Source organism: Lobosporangium transversale (assembly GCF_002105155.1).
Source record: "Lobosporangium transversale strain NRRL 3116 chromosome Unknown BCR41scaffold_16, whole genome shotgun sequence".
Lineage (NCBI taxonomy): Eukaryota > Fungi > Mortierellomycota > Mortierellomycetes > Mortierellales > Mortierellaceae > Lobosporangium > Lobosporangium transversale.
Genome location: NW_019028994.1, coordinates 497155 through 514263, shown reverse-complemented (window position 1 = coordinate 514263; position 17109 = coordinate 497155). Strand labels below are relative to the sequence as shown.

Sequence of the window (17109 nt, the reverse complement as noted above, 5' to 3'; positions counted from 1 at the left end):
TGACGCATGTTGGCTATGTGAAAGGCATTCAGTATTCACCTAAAGGGAGATTCGCTGCTTCATTCACCGAGCAGAAAGTATATCAGTGGGATACGCAAACAGGGAAACTTATCCATATCTTTGAAGGATTAACTCATATCACCGACCTAAAGTATTCACCAAATGGGGAGCAAATAGCCGCTTGCAGTGACGACCGCACAGTATGGGTTTGGGACACGAGATCAGGGCAACTCATTAATACCTTTTATGGCCGCGCTGCGATATATCGGGTGGCATACTCACCAAACAGCCATCAGATTGCATCCTTTAGCAGATCTGATACAATATGCCTGTGGGATGCACGCTCACAGCAATCTAGTCATGTCTTATATGGTAATTTGGGGCCGATCCATGGCATTAGAGTCTCACCAGATGGAAAGCAGATAGCTTCAAGCAATGGTGATCAGACAGTGCGTATGTGGGATGCATGGACAGGGCAGTCCATTCATGTTTTACAGAGCGATGGATATGTATCCGATATCATGTATTCAGCTGATGGTCTGTTGCTTGCTTCTCGCCGTTTTCATTCCCCATGGGTCTACCTTTGGGATACTCAAACAGGCCAAGCCGTCCATTATTTGGAGCTCCAAGGCGAACAAGGCGATGAGATCTGCAACGGCTTTGCCTTCTCACCTATTGGGGACCAAATTGCCTGTGTTCATGGATCTGGAGATGTAACCATATGGGATACACAAACAGGAGAACTCACCCATACTCAGCAGAGCAACGATGAATACTTTGAATATGTAGCATTCTCGCCCAATGGCCGCCAGATCGCTTTGTGTAAATCAAGTGGCGTTCTCATGGTCTTGTCTATCGAATCGTGGAGCCTTCAGTATGAAGTAGAATCTGAAGGATGTAGCCCTTTTATTGGATACTCGCCTGACAATCGTAAGATCGTGTTCTACTACAAATTTAATGGACCTCTGCAATTACTGAACGCAGAAACAGGTGAACGCTGTTACATAACGGAGAGTGGGCAATGTGCAGTATTTTCACCATGTTATCGAGAGATGGCTTACATTTCAGGGGATGAAAAAGATAAAATCACAGTGATCGATTTGGAATCGGGAGCAGAACTGCATACGCTTGAAGGACATACCCATTGGATAAAGGAGGTATCTTATTCGCCTGATGGGAAGTATATTGCCTCACGTAGTTATGATAAGACAGTGCGAGTATGGGATCCAGAGACAGGTCATTGTTTAGTTGAAATCCTACCTGAAGGTGAAGATGTTGAGGCGTTTGCATGGAATACCTTCGAAGAAGACTACTTTCTGATCACAGGATGTGAAGATGGTACTATTCGGATGTGGCAGATTGTACAGAAGAACAATCAATATAAGTATCGCCTGAAATGGAGCACCAACCAAACGATTCTCAATGCTCGCAACATGTGTATTCAAGATGTGGTTGGATTGAGTGAAGTCAACAGTAAGCTCTTGGTGCAACGAGGAGCTATAGGCGAGCACTCCCTTCCATTGGTCATAGAGGAGGTATCTAAGCAAGCTGTAGTCACACCATTAATGACATCCGAGTCCAAGGTTTTTTCCAGTCAGGTGAATCATCAAGATCCAGTAGAGAGAGCCTCAGATGCAGTGGGTTTGAGAGAAAGAATGCGGTTGACTACAACAGCAGCACCAAGTAGGTCGATCAAAGACTACCAGTTCAAATACAGCATGTGTAATGAATGTGGTTTTGCACATGTCATTTCATGTGGACCTTGCGATTGAGAAGATAAAAAAAAAGCAGGATGTGTATTATTGTGAATAAAGGTTATAACCGAAGGCATGCTTGTGTAATTTTTGAATAAGCAGGAGATGCAGTCAATATGCCCAAGAGGGACGACTATAATTTACTCTTCAATATTAAACGAGCATCAACCAATGCGTTTTTTCGATACGAATACATAGTTTTATGTGAATCATGGTGTGACATGTGTGTCCTGATTACTTTTGGGACAACAGGTCAAGTGTATCAGCATTCCACCACCATTTATAATGAAAAATAAAATGAAATAAAAGAGTCGTTTCGATCGGATGGAAATGGCCTTGGGTATTGCTTTAGGAGGCGGCATCGCGCAGATGATTGACCATCAGGGACATTCAGAAGTTTTTTTTTTTTTTTTTTTTTTTTTTTCTTTTCGATCAATAGTCATTTGGATTACAATTCTCTTTGCGGGTTCGAATATTGATTCACCTTTCAAGCAATAGGTTGTTAGTTTTATCAAAATACCTTTCCCCAACTATTGTAGAATTAATAAAATAAAAGCTTCTATTTTTTTCTTGTTTAATGGACAAAGTGTCTGTGATTAATGAAGAGCTGGTTAGGGACTGAGCTGGTTAATATTTAGAAGAAGATACAGAATATGATGATGACTACTGAATAGGGGGTATATTTAGGTGGAAAAGGAAGGGCTATGAAGGTGAATGAACAGGAAAAAGTAGAAGATTCGTATTCCAAATGGCTGTGTATGGTGTATTTGTATATATTTATATCTACCATGATCCGAAACTGAGCAAAAGAATTATAAATATCATGACAGGACCGCGTCCCCCGCGCGCCCTTTGCCTACGTATATGCATATCTATCTCTTATATGAAGAAGTATAAAGAAGGAGGGCTTTGCTGAGTCGTCATGCTATTTATTTTAGATGACACGGAGAAATCATCTTTAAGCTGCACAGCTAGTTGTCTTTACAAATAAAGCCTCGCCTTGTCCGATTGATAGGAAGGTCCGAAGGATAGGGTTCCGATTTGCCGTTTGTTTCTGATTGCAAGTGGCGGTGATGTGCCATGTACGTGCTGTACTAATTCAGGCAGGGGTTTAAAAATAAAAAAGTAAAATAAAATGAGACATCGAATTAAAATAAGAATAAAATAAAAATAAAAATAAAAATAAAAATAAAAATAAAAATAAAAATAAAAATAAAAATAAAAATAAAAATAAAAATAAAAATAAAAATAAAAATAAAAATAAAAATAAAAATAAAAATAAAAATAAAAAAGGGACCCTGCACGGACGTCAATGCCTCCACACTCTCTCAGATCCCTCCATGAATAGCAGGGACAGAAATAAGGTGTGTTTTATTATTCCGCCTTGATAAATGGGCTGGGAAGAATAAAAGAAGGAAAAGAAAGGAAAGGGAAGGAAAGAAAAGAAAAGGAAGGAAGGAAGAAAAAGAAAAAGAAAAAAAAAGAAAGGATGACACAAACAACACGTCTTCCTTGCATAGGATGTGTGTTGGCATTGTTTAAATATCGAACATCGATACGCACATTTGCAAACAAACAAACAAATGCAAATGCGTACTTTCCATAAAGATCTGTCCCTGTCTCATTTTTTTTTTTTTCTTTTTTTTTCTTCCTTCTTGGTCCGTTCACTTTTTTGTTTTCTTTTTTTTTTATTTTTTATTTTTTATTTTTTATTTTTTTTATGGGTTGATTGATCAGCAAAAGCACAGTCTTTTCTTTTGTTCCCTTTTTATCCTTTTTATTTACTTTTTATTTACTTTTTCCCTTTTCACTCTCCTTTCCTCTTATCTTTCACTCTTCACTCTTCACTCTTCACTTTTACTCTTTCTTCCACTTCCACTTCCTCACAATCCTCTCATCTTTGAACTTGTCCTATCCTCTTCCCTCTTGCTGATCAACACGTTCAGACTCTAGAACACCGCATGGCGGACTTTTTTTTATTTTATTTTATTTTATTATTATTATTATTTCTTTTCACTCTCCATTTGGAACCATTGTAAATTGTAAACTGTATATAAAATAATAATACTAGAATAACCCTATCACCATGTCCAGCCACGCTGTTCCTGTAACAACTATCGACTCGGGCCCAATAGCCATAGCAACACGCACACCCAATGTTTCATCAGAATCCTCATCAATAATCCCTTCAACAGATACAGCAACACCAAGGCCAACTTCAACAAGACTTTTACTACCAACACCACCTGCTAATGGCTACCCCAGTTGGAACAACACCGTTACCCCAACATATCCCTTCAGACCAGGCTCTACCGGCTCAGCCAGACAGCCACCCTACAACAGCGATACCGGTGTCTCTGTACAAACAGTGTTCTATGCGATTGCAGTCTTGGGGTTTGTGATTGCAGTCTTTTACATCACCCATTTGATTCGAAGAGATCGTCGTCGTCGTAGACTCGAAAGAGAAGATCGAGATGCAGAATTAGGTGCAGGTACATCCAATGGTATGGGCGGTACTCAATATACTTCCACCTACCGTCCCGAGGATGACGATGGTAAGACTAAGAAAAAAAAGATTTTCCTTATCAGTATTCTTTTCGAGAGTTCTCTTCTCCCTTTTGCTACTATTGATGTACCTGCGTCCTTTTTTTTATTTTCCACACTTTGTCGTAATTGCTCTCAACTTTTTTTACCCTCCAAATGTCCAAATGTTAAATTGACATCACCATGACAAATAACAATGGCACTTGCGCGGAAAATAACAAAACGCTTACACAAGAACTTTTTTTTTTTTTTGTTTATTTAGTCTGTCCTCCTCCGCAATACCGCGCCTACAGTTTAGATCAGCCTCTTGTTGAGGCAGACATGGCTGTGGTTTATCCGGACCATGTCTATTACATCCCTCGTTGTCACCATCCACTGCAACAGCAACAACTCCGTGGTCATACTGCATCCGGTTCCACATCTTCACGAACGGGTCTTCTCACTGACACAAATGGACCTGCTAATGCCACTGCAGTCCCTACGATTCCTACCGCCGTTGATAATGCCGCTGGTAATAGGCCTATTCTTCACACCATCACTACCACTACCACTACCACCACCATCACCACATGCTCCCCCACCTCGCCCTTGTCCTCATCCTTATCCTCGTCCTTATCCTCATCCTCATCCTCATCCTCATCCTCATCCTCAACTATTGATATCACCCCTCGATTGACAATTTTGCCCAATTCCCACCACGTGACAGATCAAAACTATGTCGAACAGGCTGGTATGGTCGACAGCAACAATAACAGTGGAAACAACAGTAACAGTAACAACGACCTAGACAGTAACGTGTCTAGACCAAGGTTTAGGTCTAGATCTGTCATCAGTGCGCCGTCACCAGTATTTAGGCTCAATGGTGGTAGACACATGTCCATCCTTCGAACAGCAGCAGGTCTTACGGGCAGAGGCAGTAACAATACCCGTTCTTCTGGACGTCGTTCACAAACAATGTCCTCATCAACGCTTCTGCCCCCTATTATTGATTCTCGATCTTCAAGCCCCTCCGGTTCTTATTCTCATTCTGCCTTATCAACACCCATGTCAGCGTCTGTATCAGATCACACTATGCTTGTCCCTATCCTCTCCTTTGCCGCTCCACCACCTTCTTCTCCCTCCCTTTCTCCTTCTCCAGACACAAACACTGCTACCACCACCACTACCACGACAACAACAACAGCAGCATTGACGCCTACTCCAGTAATGACTGAACGAGCAGGAGGAGGAGTAAGCCGATCTGGTATCTTGCAGCCAATCTTGAGTAGACTCCGAAGTCAGGGGCCACCGCCTTATGTCTCCATGCCTCCAGAGGAACCGTTACCTCATCTTCCTCCTGATTATTCGAGTACTGCGTCTGGTTCTCCTTAATTTTTTTTTTTTGTATCCTTTCCTTTCCTTCATTTTATTATTTTTGTTAACGATACCATTACAAAACCGTCAACTTCTTTCGTTACCCCAATCCTTTAGTATATCCCTCATATTCATCAACACTGCATTACGACATTGTAGCATATATCATTTTTGTCAATTAAAAAAAGTATCTACATAAAATTTTGTTGACATTATCAATTATCAAATTGAATGGATCATCATCAATGTTGTGTTGCACACAAAAATTGAAGGGTAAAAATCATTGTGACAATGTGTGCTTTAAGGGGCCTGATTTAAAAAAAAAAAATTTACGGGTGAGCTAAGCCAATGTGACAGAGTGGGAAGAGATTTCCCTTCTCTTGCGTTAAAACTATTTTTTGTTAAGCAAAATGGCCGCAACCCAGAAAACCGGAATCAGATCGGGTCAGAACCGTGGACACATCACCACTCTTCGTGAGTTGAAGACTCCCATCTCCTACAAGAAGGGTGTTGTAAGTTGGATGGGTGGATATATAATATAATATAAGAAGAAGGGATCGATGGATGGATCGACTTGCAGAAAAAAGTATATCCAAAAAACAACAGCAACAAATTAACAAAAATGGAAAAAGACTCAGGAAAAAAAAAAAAAAAAAAAAAAAAATCATTAGCAGGACATGACCATCATCCACCAGCATTCATTCCGAACCCAACATCAATCAGTCTTCAGTCATTACGACTTTTCTTTTTTTTTTTTTTTTTTTTTTTTAAAAAAAAAATCATGTCCGAAATCACTTAATTGACGCCCATCGCCGATTTATTCATTTTTATGCTGATGAATTGTTAGGCTGGCAAGCGTGTCATTTTTGTCCGCTCGATCATTCGTGAGGTCGCTGGCTTTGCTCCTTATGAGCGCCGCATCATGGAATTGATCAAGAACTCCAAGGATAAGCGTGCCCGTAAGCTCGCTAAGAAGAGAGTACGTAACAACTAAACGAACGAACAAGCGAACGAACGAACAAACAAACAAACAAAAAAAAAAAAAGCAAACAGGACTACTTGGCTGCAACCAAAGTGATAGTAGAAACGGGGCCTTTTTTTTTTTTTTTTTTTTTTTTATTTTGCAGAGCGAAACAACAATTAATGGATGAACAGGATCACAGGGAGCTCTTTTTTTTTTTCATGAACACTCCATCAGGATGCATCTGATCAATAGCAGGGCATTAGAACCGGATATATTGAAAAAAAAAGAAAGAAAGAGTCATTACAGACCAGCTCTTTATACGCAGCAAACAAATGTCTACTCTTTTTTTTTTTGTTGGACAAGAGGAGTTAAAAGTTAACGACAACAGCACCAGCAGTCTGGTTTTTCATTCACCAGTTTGTTATTTGACAGGACTCTTTTTTTTTTCCCCCTACTTTTTACTATGCGTCAATCAAGGGCGACTTTTTTTTATTATTATTATTATTCGATTGTATATTATTATTCTGAACAGTGTACAGTTTTTTAAATACTCCATCAATTGGAAATCAGCAACTTCCCAACGTTTTTCTTCATTATTTTTTTGTTCGACGATATTCAAATGATGCAAAAAGAAAAGGAAAAAACAATATGGACTAGGAACTCTCGACAGCATTCAACTTTCACTCTTTTTATTTGTATATTCTTTATACCAATCAATCACCTTTTTGATCACTGTCGATCAATTGAATCGATAATAAGACGCAGGTGGATCATAGGAGCGAGAGCATGGATTTATTTATTTATTTATTTATTTTGTCTTCATGATCTTCTTCATGGGAGAGGAGCAGTTCTCAGCTTGGATAAAACTGTCATTGAAAGGATCTGGAATGTATGTTGTTGCAATGTTGCAAACAACTTTATAAAGCAACAAAGCGACAAACTAAGCAACAACAACAATACCAACAACAAGTTATTAGCTACTATTCTACGACAAACTGAGATTATTTTGGAGCCTTTTTTTTTTTTTTTTTTTTTTCTTTTTTGAAAAAGGAAAAAGAAAAAAAAAAAAAAAAGATGCACTAGTCGCTAACCTCTTGTCCCCTTTCTTTTCTCTTCATTTCATTAAATGTTATTTTCTTCACGAATAATAGCTTGGAACTTTCCTCCGTGCCAAGAAAAAGGTCGAGGAGATGACCAATGTCATTGCCGAGTCTCGTCGTGCCCACTAAAAGCAAGACGCCTCACCTTTTTTTTTTTTTTTTTTTTTTCTTTCTTTTCTTTCTTTCTTATGGAAGAAAAGAAAAGAAAAAAGAAAACATATAAAGCATTTAATGAAATAAAAACAATTTAAAAAAAAAAAAAAAAAAAAAAAAAAGATCGTTTTTAGTGTAGAACATGTCATGTTGTTGTTGGTCATTAATCGTCCTGATCTGCTCCATATAATATATCTGTTAATCAGATATTCATTAAATATTTTTTTTTTTTTCTTAGGGTTGTAAAAAAGAAAGATGCAATGTAGAGAGTAGAGAGTAGAAAGTAGAAAGTAGGGTTGGATTGTGATGTGGAGATATGATCACGTGTAGATTCCGCCACCAAGTCCAGGAGGCACGGAGCCATTGAGTTTCAACTTGATCTTTTTTTTTTTACATATTAATGTTAATTCAGCTGTGCGTATTTGTTTTTTTTTTTTTTTTTTTCCTTTTCTTACAAGGGTCTCTCTATCCCTAAGATTGCAATAGCTGCAACTTGCAAGCGTCCAACTTCAAAGAGATACATATAAATATATAATATATATCACCACAAAAAGTTGTTCTTCATACGATTCAAACTCAAGTGATTTCTGGCAATATTATATTTATTCTGAAAGTTAGTTATCGTATAACATATATATTATATCTATATAAATGAATCAATGTGAGCCTGGAAAGTAAATCAGTCGCAAGTTGAGTAAAAGATAAAAACGATGAAGCGAGACAAGAAAAAGAAAAAAAAAAAGTTGCAAGTTGTTAATACATACAACTATTGAGAGAGAGAGAGAGAGAGAAGAGAGAGAGAGAAGAGAGGAGAAGGAGAGAGAGAAGGAAAAGAGGATTTGGTCCAATAGGTTTTTACTGCTTTAATTCATTTCCTAAGCAAGAATGCTAAAAGGGTGTATAAAAATAGGGCAAAAAAAAAAAAAAAAAAAAAAAAAAAAAGGCGCCATGCCATGCATGGTCCCGATGGAGAATGGAGAGATAAAAAAAAAAAAAAAAAAAAAAAGAACCAAACAAAGTCGACTGTGGATTGGATTATCATAGCTTTTTTTTTTTATTTTTTTTTTACCCGATTGAAATGAGTCTTTTTTTTCCCTTGCATTCTCCGCGGTATATTTTTGCACGTTCTATAGGTCTATAGCGTTTTATTAAAAAAAAGCCATTCATTTTTGTTCTTTTTTGATATCGAGCAGACAGACAGGCAGGCAGACATACAGACAGACAGATAGACAGACAGACAGACAGACAGGCAGACAGGCAGACAGGCAGACAGATGGACAGACAGACAGACAGACAGGCAGACAGGCAGACAGGCAGACAGATGGACAGACAGACAGACAGACAGGCAGACAGGCAGACAGGCAGACAGATGGACAGACAGATAGACAGACAGATAGATAGAGATATCAGACAAAGTAATGGACAGATAGACAGATGGACAGACAGACAGACGGGATGTGCAGAGTACATGTACATGTGTGTACAGCCTGGGAGAGATTCGATATGCTTCTGCTTAGAAATACGACGCGAGACATACAGAAGCCGTTTGATTGCAATTTCTGTTGAATGCTCTCAATTATCCTTTTTATCCATGTAAATACTCAATACATATTCATAAACATGTATCTGTACATTTTATCGAAATGGCTGGACCATACGCGCCCATTTTAGGGTACCCTCTCCTCTCCCCTCACTCCTCCCGCCGCTCTCCCTTCCCTCAGCCTCTTTACCCCCCAGCCCAGCTCGGTGCTGGATATTGGATACTGCTTACCTTTACATCGACAGAAAACACGTTCTAGACAAAGAACCCTTTTTTGTAATGTGAAAGTGATCAAAAAGCAAATAAAAAAAAGTGGCGTTATTTTCCGGAGATGGCGCCTTAGACTCTTTGTACACAAGCAAAAATAAATATAAATATAAATATAAATGCGTAATCTGTAATGTTTCGCGTGCATTCAAGTCTTTTATTTGTATTCATCCGCTCTTTCTATCTCTCTTTTTTTTTTTGTCTCTTCTGCTCTATTTTTCTCTTTCCGAGACAAGCGAGTTGTTGACAAAGTGATTGTAAGGAAAAGGGAAGAGGATCGAGTTGAATATGAATATGAATGGCAATGGCATTTCATTTTGATTTTCATTTGCTGTATATATATATATAAATATAAATATAAATATATATAACATTATACGTGAATGATAAAGATGGCCCCCAAAAGTAGGCAAGGTTCAGGTTCAGCAAAAAAAAAAAAAAACGTTTTACTTTGATCCGCCACCGTAAAATAAAAGTGCTCTCTTTTTTTATTTTTTATATCGCCGTAAAAAGACGGCCCAATGCGAGCTGGTTATCAGTGCGTGTGTCAAGAATGTAGTGAATGAAGATGAACAGGTCTGTAAAAAGACAAAGAAGATATCCTTTCGCTATTATCTCTTCTTGAACTGTTCATTGTTTCCCCTTGATTATTAGAGATGTAGAAAATAAAAAAAAGAAAAAGAAGAGAAAAGAAAAGAAATAGAAAAGAAATAGAAAAGAAATAGAAAAGAAAAGAAAAGAAAAGAAAAGAGTTTTTTTTCTTTTTCTTATTTCAATGCGCCCAAAAATATATAAAATAAAAATACTCTTTTGCTCTCATTTTTTTCGTTTTTATTTTATTTTATTTTATTTTATTTTAAGGTTGAAATGAGATTTCATTGTTGCCACGGCTACCTTTCCACAGTGTTACTGCGTTGGGGTAAACAAGACGATGTTGTATATCCATCCCATGGGCCCATGGGAGACATGAACATGGACATGGATGGACATGACATGGAGTAAATAAATGCTTTTGCATGCAATCAATGGGAATTTTGTGTGTGTGTGTGTGTGTTGGTGAATAATGTCTTCCATCTGGTAATATCAGGAACAGGTCAATGGTCCCAATGGTCCCAATGCTCATTCCTTTCTCTCTCTCTCTCTCTCTCTCTTCTCTTTTCTCTTTCTCTTTCTTCTAATCTTCTCCTTCGTGTCTCTTTCTCTCTCTCTCTCTTTCTCAATCAATCTCTTTGACAACCTGGCCATCGGGTGCCATTCCATTCCCCTTTCTCTCCATCCCCCCCTTTTTCCACTCCTCCCCCTTCTCATCTCTCACTTACTCACTCTTTCACTCTCTCACACTCCTGAGACAATCCCCCTTCCCTTTCCTTTCCATTCCTTCTCGGTGCTTTGAATTCCTAATTCATTCCCACCCTGTAACGACCCCCTCCTTTTCCCCTTTCTCCTTCTCCTTCACCTTTTTCTCTCTTCCTTTCTCTCTTCTCAGCCTATACTCCTGTGACATTGCTCTGATCTCATGTAATTCAGTCAATTCTTGATGAATTTTTTTTTTTGGTCAATGGGACCGTTATTACGCGAATATTTCCCCCCCCTCCTTTCAATTGGGCTTATCAAATCCATCTCGCCCTTGCATATCCACAACTTGACTCTCCTTGACATTCAAACTTGATCTTTTAATTCGTCGTTATCCTATCATTCTTAACATTCTTATTCTCCCATGAATGCATGAATCTGACCAAGAAGCTCTCTTTCCTCTTCTGCCCTGAATACTTTTTAGCACCGGCAAAACGAAAGAAAAGATAAAAAAGAAGAGCGATATTAACGCATAAAAGATTAGACAGTTCAGCCAATCAGAACGCTTCATCTGTTAAAATAACCATGCGTGTACTGACACCTTGGCTACTCGGCCTCACTGCAGTGATGGCTCTCGTCAATGCTGCTGCCGTTACTGCTCCTGATCTTGAAACCTCTTCTGCAATGGTAAGTTTTTCCCTTGTCCCCTTCTCTTTTTCTTTTTTTTAAAAAAAAAAAAAAACAAATTAAAAAAAAAACTGTCGGCTTAGATTGTAGTAGTAGATTGTAGTTTATTTTGGATAAGATATGATGCTGTCCAAAGGTATATAGATTGCCCTTTGCTCTCTTCACTTTCCTACAGTGAAAATACACAAATACAATATCTTGCTTTATATGGACAAATGAATGAATGAATGGCCCCCAACCTTTCCAATCTTGTGGGATGAGGACATCGATTAATGAATGTACCCACCCAATTGATATTTCGGATCTCATTTAAATTGAATCCATCCAAATATCACCCTCCACACCTTCATTTGAATTGAATTTGCATATTATCAAAGCGCATAATTTTACTTCACAAAAACTTTTTTTTAAATATCATTTCTAACAATTACCCCTCTCATGCCCTGTCCTTCTTATTCCAATAGGCCGTCGCTGACCATCTCGCACATGGCAGAATCGCTGCTCGAGGCCTTGAATTGCCCCTTGATATCGACCTTGATCCACTTGACGATCCCGACTCAAAGAAGCCTGAAAAGACCACTTCGCGATCAAGAACCAGGACTCGCCGCCCTACAACTACCACCGCCATCGTTACCACAACTTCTTCTAGACGCAGGCCAAGGAAGACTCAGTCTCCTCGGACCAGAACCAGAACCAGAGCCAGAACGACTACCATAAAAGATCATGATGATGATAAGCCTACTCCAACATCCACTCTTTCCCACACGGCCTCTATAACTGCTATCCCAGCTCGAAAGAGCCCAAGCCCTGACCCAGGAATCACATTGCCTGTTGGAATCATCGATGTTACTCTCCCATTGGCTCCCTCTCCCTCAACCTCTTCATCATTACCTTCATCTTCACCTTCACCAGAAGAATCGTCTGAATCCCCCTCTCCCTCTCCCTCTCCCTCTCCCTCTCCTGCGTCACCATCGCCAGAGTCTCCTGCGTCACCATCACCAGAGTCGCCTTCTCCTGAAGTTCCAAGCCCGAGTGATGAGGTTATGCCATCACCTACGGATACGAGCCCGATAGAGAGCCCTACGACACCATTAGATGATCTTTTGCCTTCCCTCTCACTCACCCTCATCGTCAGTCCCACCGATACCGAGGCTGTTCCCACCCCAACGTCATCTCCATCCGAATCTAGTTCTGCCACCAACTCAGAGACCTCTCCTTCGTCTCCTACTGTGACCCCGACTAGGACCAACGCCAGATCTGTGACAACTATCACTTCAATCCCAATTCCAACAACCACAACTACCACTACCACTACCACTACCACTACTACTACCACAACAACAACGACAACCACGGATAGCACCACTACGACAATACGCCGAAGACCTACCAAGACAACAACCCCTTGGTTACCTACCACCATTGAGCCTGTAGCTCCACCAAAGGAAACAGAGATCCCTTCACCTGGCACATCCCTTCCTGATGTGGTGATCCCCAACTTGGATCCTGAAATCCCCAAGGACTCTTTCAATGTCCAGCTGCGATTCAAACATGTGTCCTATTACCAAGTGATCAACAATGGTGTCCTCGCAGCTCAATTGGTTTCATTCATTCCTGCACAACTGAGCCGATTGCTTCATGTGGAGAGTGACCGGATCCTAGTGCTTGCCATCCGAGATGGGTCACAAACAAATAGCAACAACAACAACAACAACAACAACAGCGGCAATCGAAGGAAACGCGATATCGTGACCTCTGATAATGTGGATGACTCTATCTTGGCAACAATTGCAATCCCAAGATCAAGCTATTGGGCCTTGAGTACCATGGTAAAGGATGAAGGAAGTGAGTTGTATAAGCCAAGTGAGGATAGTTTTGGACAGTATGTGGATCCATCGTTCCCTCTGAGCAAGAACCCACCATCGGATAACAGCAGTAATAATAATAGTAATAATAATTCAAGGAACGGTGGTGGAGGTGGCGGAACCGGTAATGGTGGCAATGGAGGTGGCAATGGAAACGGTAGCCATGGTAACCCATTGGCAGGAGGTGAATATGGATCAGGGGATCCTAATGCAGTCACGCCTGGAAACGATACAAAGTCAGGAGTATCGAATGGAGCGATCATTGGAGCATTTGTTGGATTGGCAACAGCTGCCTATGTTGGTATTGCGATGCTGGTGGTGAGAAAATATCGCAACAAGAGTCTGAAGAAGCAAAGAGAAGAAGACTTGAAGCGGAATATCTCGGCTCCTATTGTCCAAGGCAATCCAGCTCAAGGATGGGGATGGCATAGCTGAATAATATAAACCTAAGGAGAAAAAAAAAAAAAAAAAAAAAAAAATATACATAAAAAAAATAAAACGCGTTTGGAGGTTACTCCATTAATGAGCATGCTTTTTTTTTTTTTAACGTTTTAGTAGACATTTTTAAAAAAAAACTAAAATAAAATAAAAATTAAATAAAAAAGAAAGAGAGAAAGAGGCTAAAGAAAATGTTTTTATTACAATTTACTGTCCACTTTGGCACAAGAAGCTGTCTCTAAACAACAAAGATAGTTGCCATCAAATGAAATGTCCTAAAGTCATATTTTGTCTCGAATCAATCAGCCTTGTTCTAGAAGACAACGCCAGTATCACAAATCTTTCATGTCGCCTTTTATCACAGATCGAGATTACCATCATAGTTGCTACTTTTTTTTTTTTTTTTTTTTTTTTAGAACAACAAATAATCACCATTCAGGACGTATTGGGTGTGTTTTCTTATTCAAAAAAAGATGGAAACATTCCTTTATTTTGGCATTTATTCACCATAGTACTCATGCTGTCCTTATTGATCTATTCAATCGCGAGGTCTACATGAAATGACATGTGCAAAACTACATTCACTGCACATGCTGTATTTGAACTGGTAGTCTTTGATCGACCTACTTGGTGCTATTGTTGTAGTCAACCGCATTCTTTCTCTCAAACCCACTGCATCTGAGGCTCTCTCTACTGGACCTTGACGATGGTTTACTTGACTGGAGAGAGCCTTGGACTCGGATGTCATTAATGGTGTGACTACAGCTTGCTTAGATGCCTCCTCTATGACCAATGGAAGGGAGTGCTCGCCTATAGCTCCTCGTTGCACCAGGAGCTTACTGTTGACCTCACTCAATCCAACCACATCTTGAATACACATGTTGTGAGCATTGAGATTCGTTTGGTTGGTGCTCCATTTCAGGCGATACTTATATTGATTGTTCTTCTGTACAATCTGCCACATCCGAATAGAACCATCCCAACATCCTGTGATCAGAAAGTAATCTTCTTCGAAGGTATTCCATGCAAACGCCTGAACTTCTCCACCTTCAGGTAGAATTTCAACTAAACAATGACCTGTCTCTGGATCCCATACTCGCACTGTTTCATCCTTACTGCGTGAGGCAATATACTTCCCACCAGGCGAATAAGATACTTCCTCGACAGCCTGGGTATGTCCTTCAAGCGTATGCAGTTCTGCTCCCGATTCCAAATCGATCACTGTGATTTTATCTCTTTCAATCCTTGAAATATAAGCCAATGGTGAAAATACTGCACGTTCCTCACTCTGCACTATGTAACAGCGTTCACCTGTTTCTGCGTTCAGTACTTGCAGGTGTTCCATAATTCCGTCGTAGAACACGATCTTACGACTGTCAGGCGAGTATCTAATAAAAGGGTAACATCCTTCAGATTCTACTTCATACTGAAGGCTCCACGATTCAATAGACAAGACCATGAGAACGCCGCCTGATTTACACAAAGCGATCTGGCGGCCATTGGGCGAGAATGCCACATAATGGAAATATCCATCATTACTCTGTTGAGTATGGGTGAGTTCTCCTGTTTGCGTATCCCATATGGTTACATCTCCAGATTTATGGACACAGGCAATCTGATCCCCAATAGGCGAGAAGTCAAAATCCCCGCAGGTCTCATCGCCTTGTTCGCTTTGAAGTCCCAAATAATGGACGGCTTGACCTGTTCGAGTATCCCAAAGGTAGACCCATGGGGAATCATGACGGCGCGAAGCAAGCAACAGACCATCGGGTGAATACATTATATCGGATGCATATCCATCACTTCTCTGTAAAACATGAATGGACTGCCCTGTCCATGCATCCCACATACGCACTGTCCCATCATAATCACTGCGTGAAGCTATCTGATTTCCATCCGGTGAGACCCTAATGCCACGGATCGGTCCCAAAGTACCATACGAGTCATGACTAGATTGCTGTGAGCGTGCATCCCACAGGCATATTGTATCACATTCGTCAAAGGATGCAATCTGATGGCTGTTTGGTGAGTATGCCACCTTAAATACCACAGCGCGGCCATAGAAGGTATTCATGAGTTGTCCTGACCTTGCATTCCAAACCCGTACTGTGTGGTCATAGTCGCAAGTGGCTATTTGCTCCCCATTTGGTGAATACTTAAGGTTGGCGATATAATAAGTAGATCCTTCAAAGATATGGATAAGTTTCCCTGTTTGCGTATCCCACTGATATACTTTCTGCTCGGTGAATGAAGCAGCGAATCTCCCTTTAGGTGAATACTGAATGTCTCTCACACGGTCATCATGCGTCAAGACCATTCTTTTTTGACCAGATGCAACATCCCACACATGCAGGGAGCAATCATCGTAACAGCGAGAAATGATTTCCTGGCTATTAGGTGAATACACAATCTGCTGAACCTCGAGTATCAGTATCTGCTGCCTTGATGCTGCATCCCACACTCGTAATATTCCATCCTTGCTACCAGCTGCAACTTGCTTCCCATCTGGCGAATATGCCAAACTTGCCACAGCATCGGTATGGCCCTCTAATCTGTGTATGAGTATGCCTAAATGGGTGTCCCACACTCGCACTGGCCCATCTTTACCTGCTGAAGCAAGATGATCTCCGCTTGGCGAGTATACTACACGTCTAATTTCCTGTCCATGGTCTATCAACTTGTGAATCAATACTCCTGACGTCATATCCCAAACCAAAACAGTATCACCATAATAACTCCAGGAGGCGATATATCGGCTGTCAGGCGAGTATATAAAACATTCGCAGAGTCTATTATCCTCCAGAGTCCAAAGCTCCTCCCATGTTGATGTATCATACACCGTAATTGAATATCTGCGTAATTCATCTCTGATAGCTGCAGATAGTGTCTTCCCATCAGGTGAATATGACCCTCTTGTTAACTCGCCATTGACTTTAAGGTGCGGCCATTCTCCGAACTGTACTCCTGCCATCTTTGCTCCACTTAGGTCTGCTCCGCGAAGCCAACAGCTCTGTAATTTAGCTTTCCTCAGATCTGCTCCTTGGAGTTGAGCATACTCAAAAAGACCGCGACTGAGATCTGCTCCTGGAATCTGGATACCTCGCAAGTCTGCTTCGTTGAATGACTCGCCTGCTCGAACCAAGATTGTCAT

At 40.3% G+C, this 17109-nt stretch overlaps 4 protein-coding genes across 4 annotated transcripts; all 4 read left to right on the top strand.

Annotated features, from left to right (window-relative positions):
* The first annotated feature begins 3485 nt into the window (after positions 1-3485).
* Positions 3486-5721, top strand: BCR41DRAFT_421758 (hypothetical protein). The gene is made up of 2 exons (XM_022030075.1): positions 3486-4309; positions 4561-5721. The coding sequence occupies exons 1-2, from the start codon at positions 3841-3843 to the stop codon at positions 5667-5669; spliced, it is 1578 nt and encodes a 525-aa protein (XP_021881933.1). The 5' UTR covers positions 3486-3840; the 3' UTR covers positions 5670-5721.
* A 298-nt stretch (positions 5722-6019) lies between these two features.
* Positions 6020-7862, top strand: BCR41DRAFT_352673 (ribosomal protein L36e). The gene is made up of 3 exons (XM_022023993.1): positions 6020-6163; positions 6499-6630; positions 7767-7862. Exons 1-3 carry the CDS (start codon positions 6062-6064, stop codon positions 7842-7844), a joined length of 312 nt encoding a protein of 103 aa, XP_021881932.1. The 5' UTR covers positions 6020-6061; the 3' UTR covers positions 7845-7862.
* A 1263-nt stretch (positions 7863-9125) lies between these two features.
* BCR41DRAFT_386162 (hypothetical protein) lies at positions 9126-10677 on the top strand (the record flags this gene model as incomplete). The annotated part of the gene is made up of 4 exons (XM_022027766.1): positions 9126-9461; positions 10068-10095; positions 10189-10251; positions 10537-10677. The coding sequence occupies exons 1-4, from the start codon at positions 9142-9144 to the stop codon at positions 10675-10677; spliced, it is 552 nt and encodes a 183-aa protein (XP_021881931.1). The 5' UTR covers positions 9126-9141.
* Positions 10678-11553: 876 nt separating this feature from the next.
* Positions 11554-13955, top strand: BCR41DRAFT_395822 (hypothetical protein; the record flags this gene model as incomplete). Its single annotated transcript, XM_022028758.1, has 2 exons — positions 11554-11655; positions 12120-13955. 2 exons carry the CDS (start codon positions 11554-11556, stop codon positions 13953-13955), a joined length of 1938 nt encoding a protein of 645 aa, XP_021881930.1.
* Positions 13956-17109: the final 3154 nt, after the last annotated feature.

Coding starts and splice junctions, on each gene's coding strand:
- BCR41DRAFT_421758 (XM_022030075.1), top strand. CDS start 3,841: ATGTCCAGCCACGCTGTTCCTGTAACAACTATCGACTCGGGCCCAATA. Junction 4,310..4,560: donor CCGTCCCGAGGATGACGATG/GTAAGACTAAGA, acceptor TTGTTTATTTAG/TCTGTCCTCCTCCGCAATAC.
- BCR41DRAFT_352673 (XM_022023993.1), top strand. CDS start 6,062: ATGGCCGCAACCCAGAAAACCGGAATCAGATCGGGTCAGAACCGTGGA. Junction 6,164..6,498: donor TCTCCTACAAGAAGGGTGTT/GTAAGTTGGATG, acceptor ATGAATTGTTAG/GCTGGCAAGCGTGTCATTTT. Junction 6,631..7,766: donor GTAAGCTCGCTAAGAAGAGA/GTACGTAACAAC, acceptor CACGAATAATAG/CTTGGAACTTTCCTCCGTGC.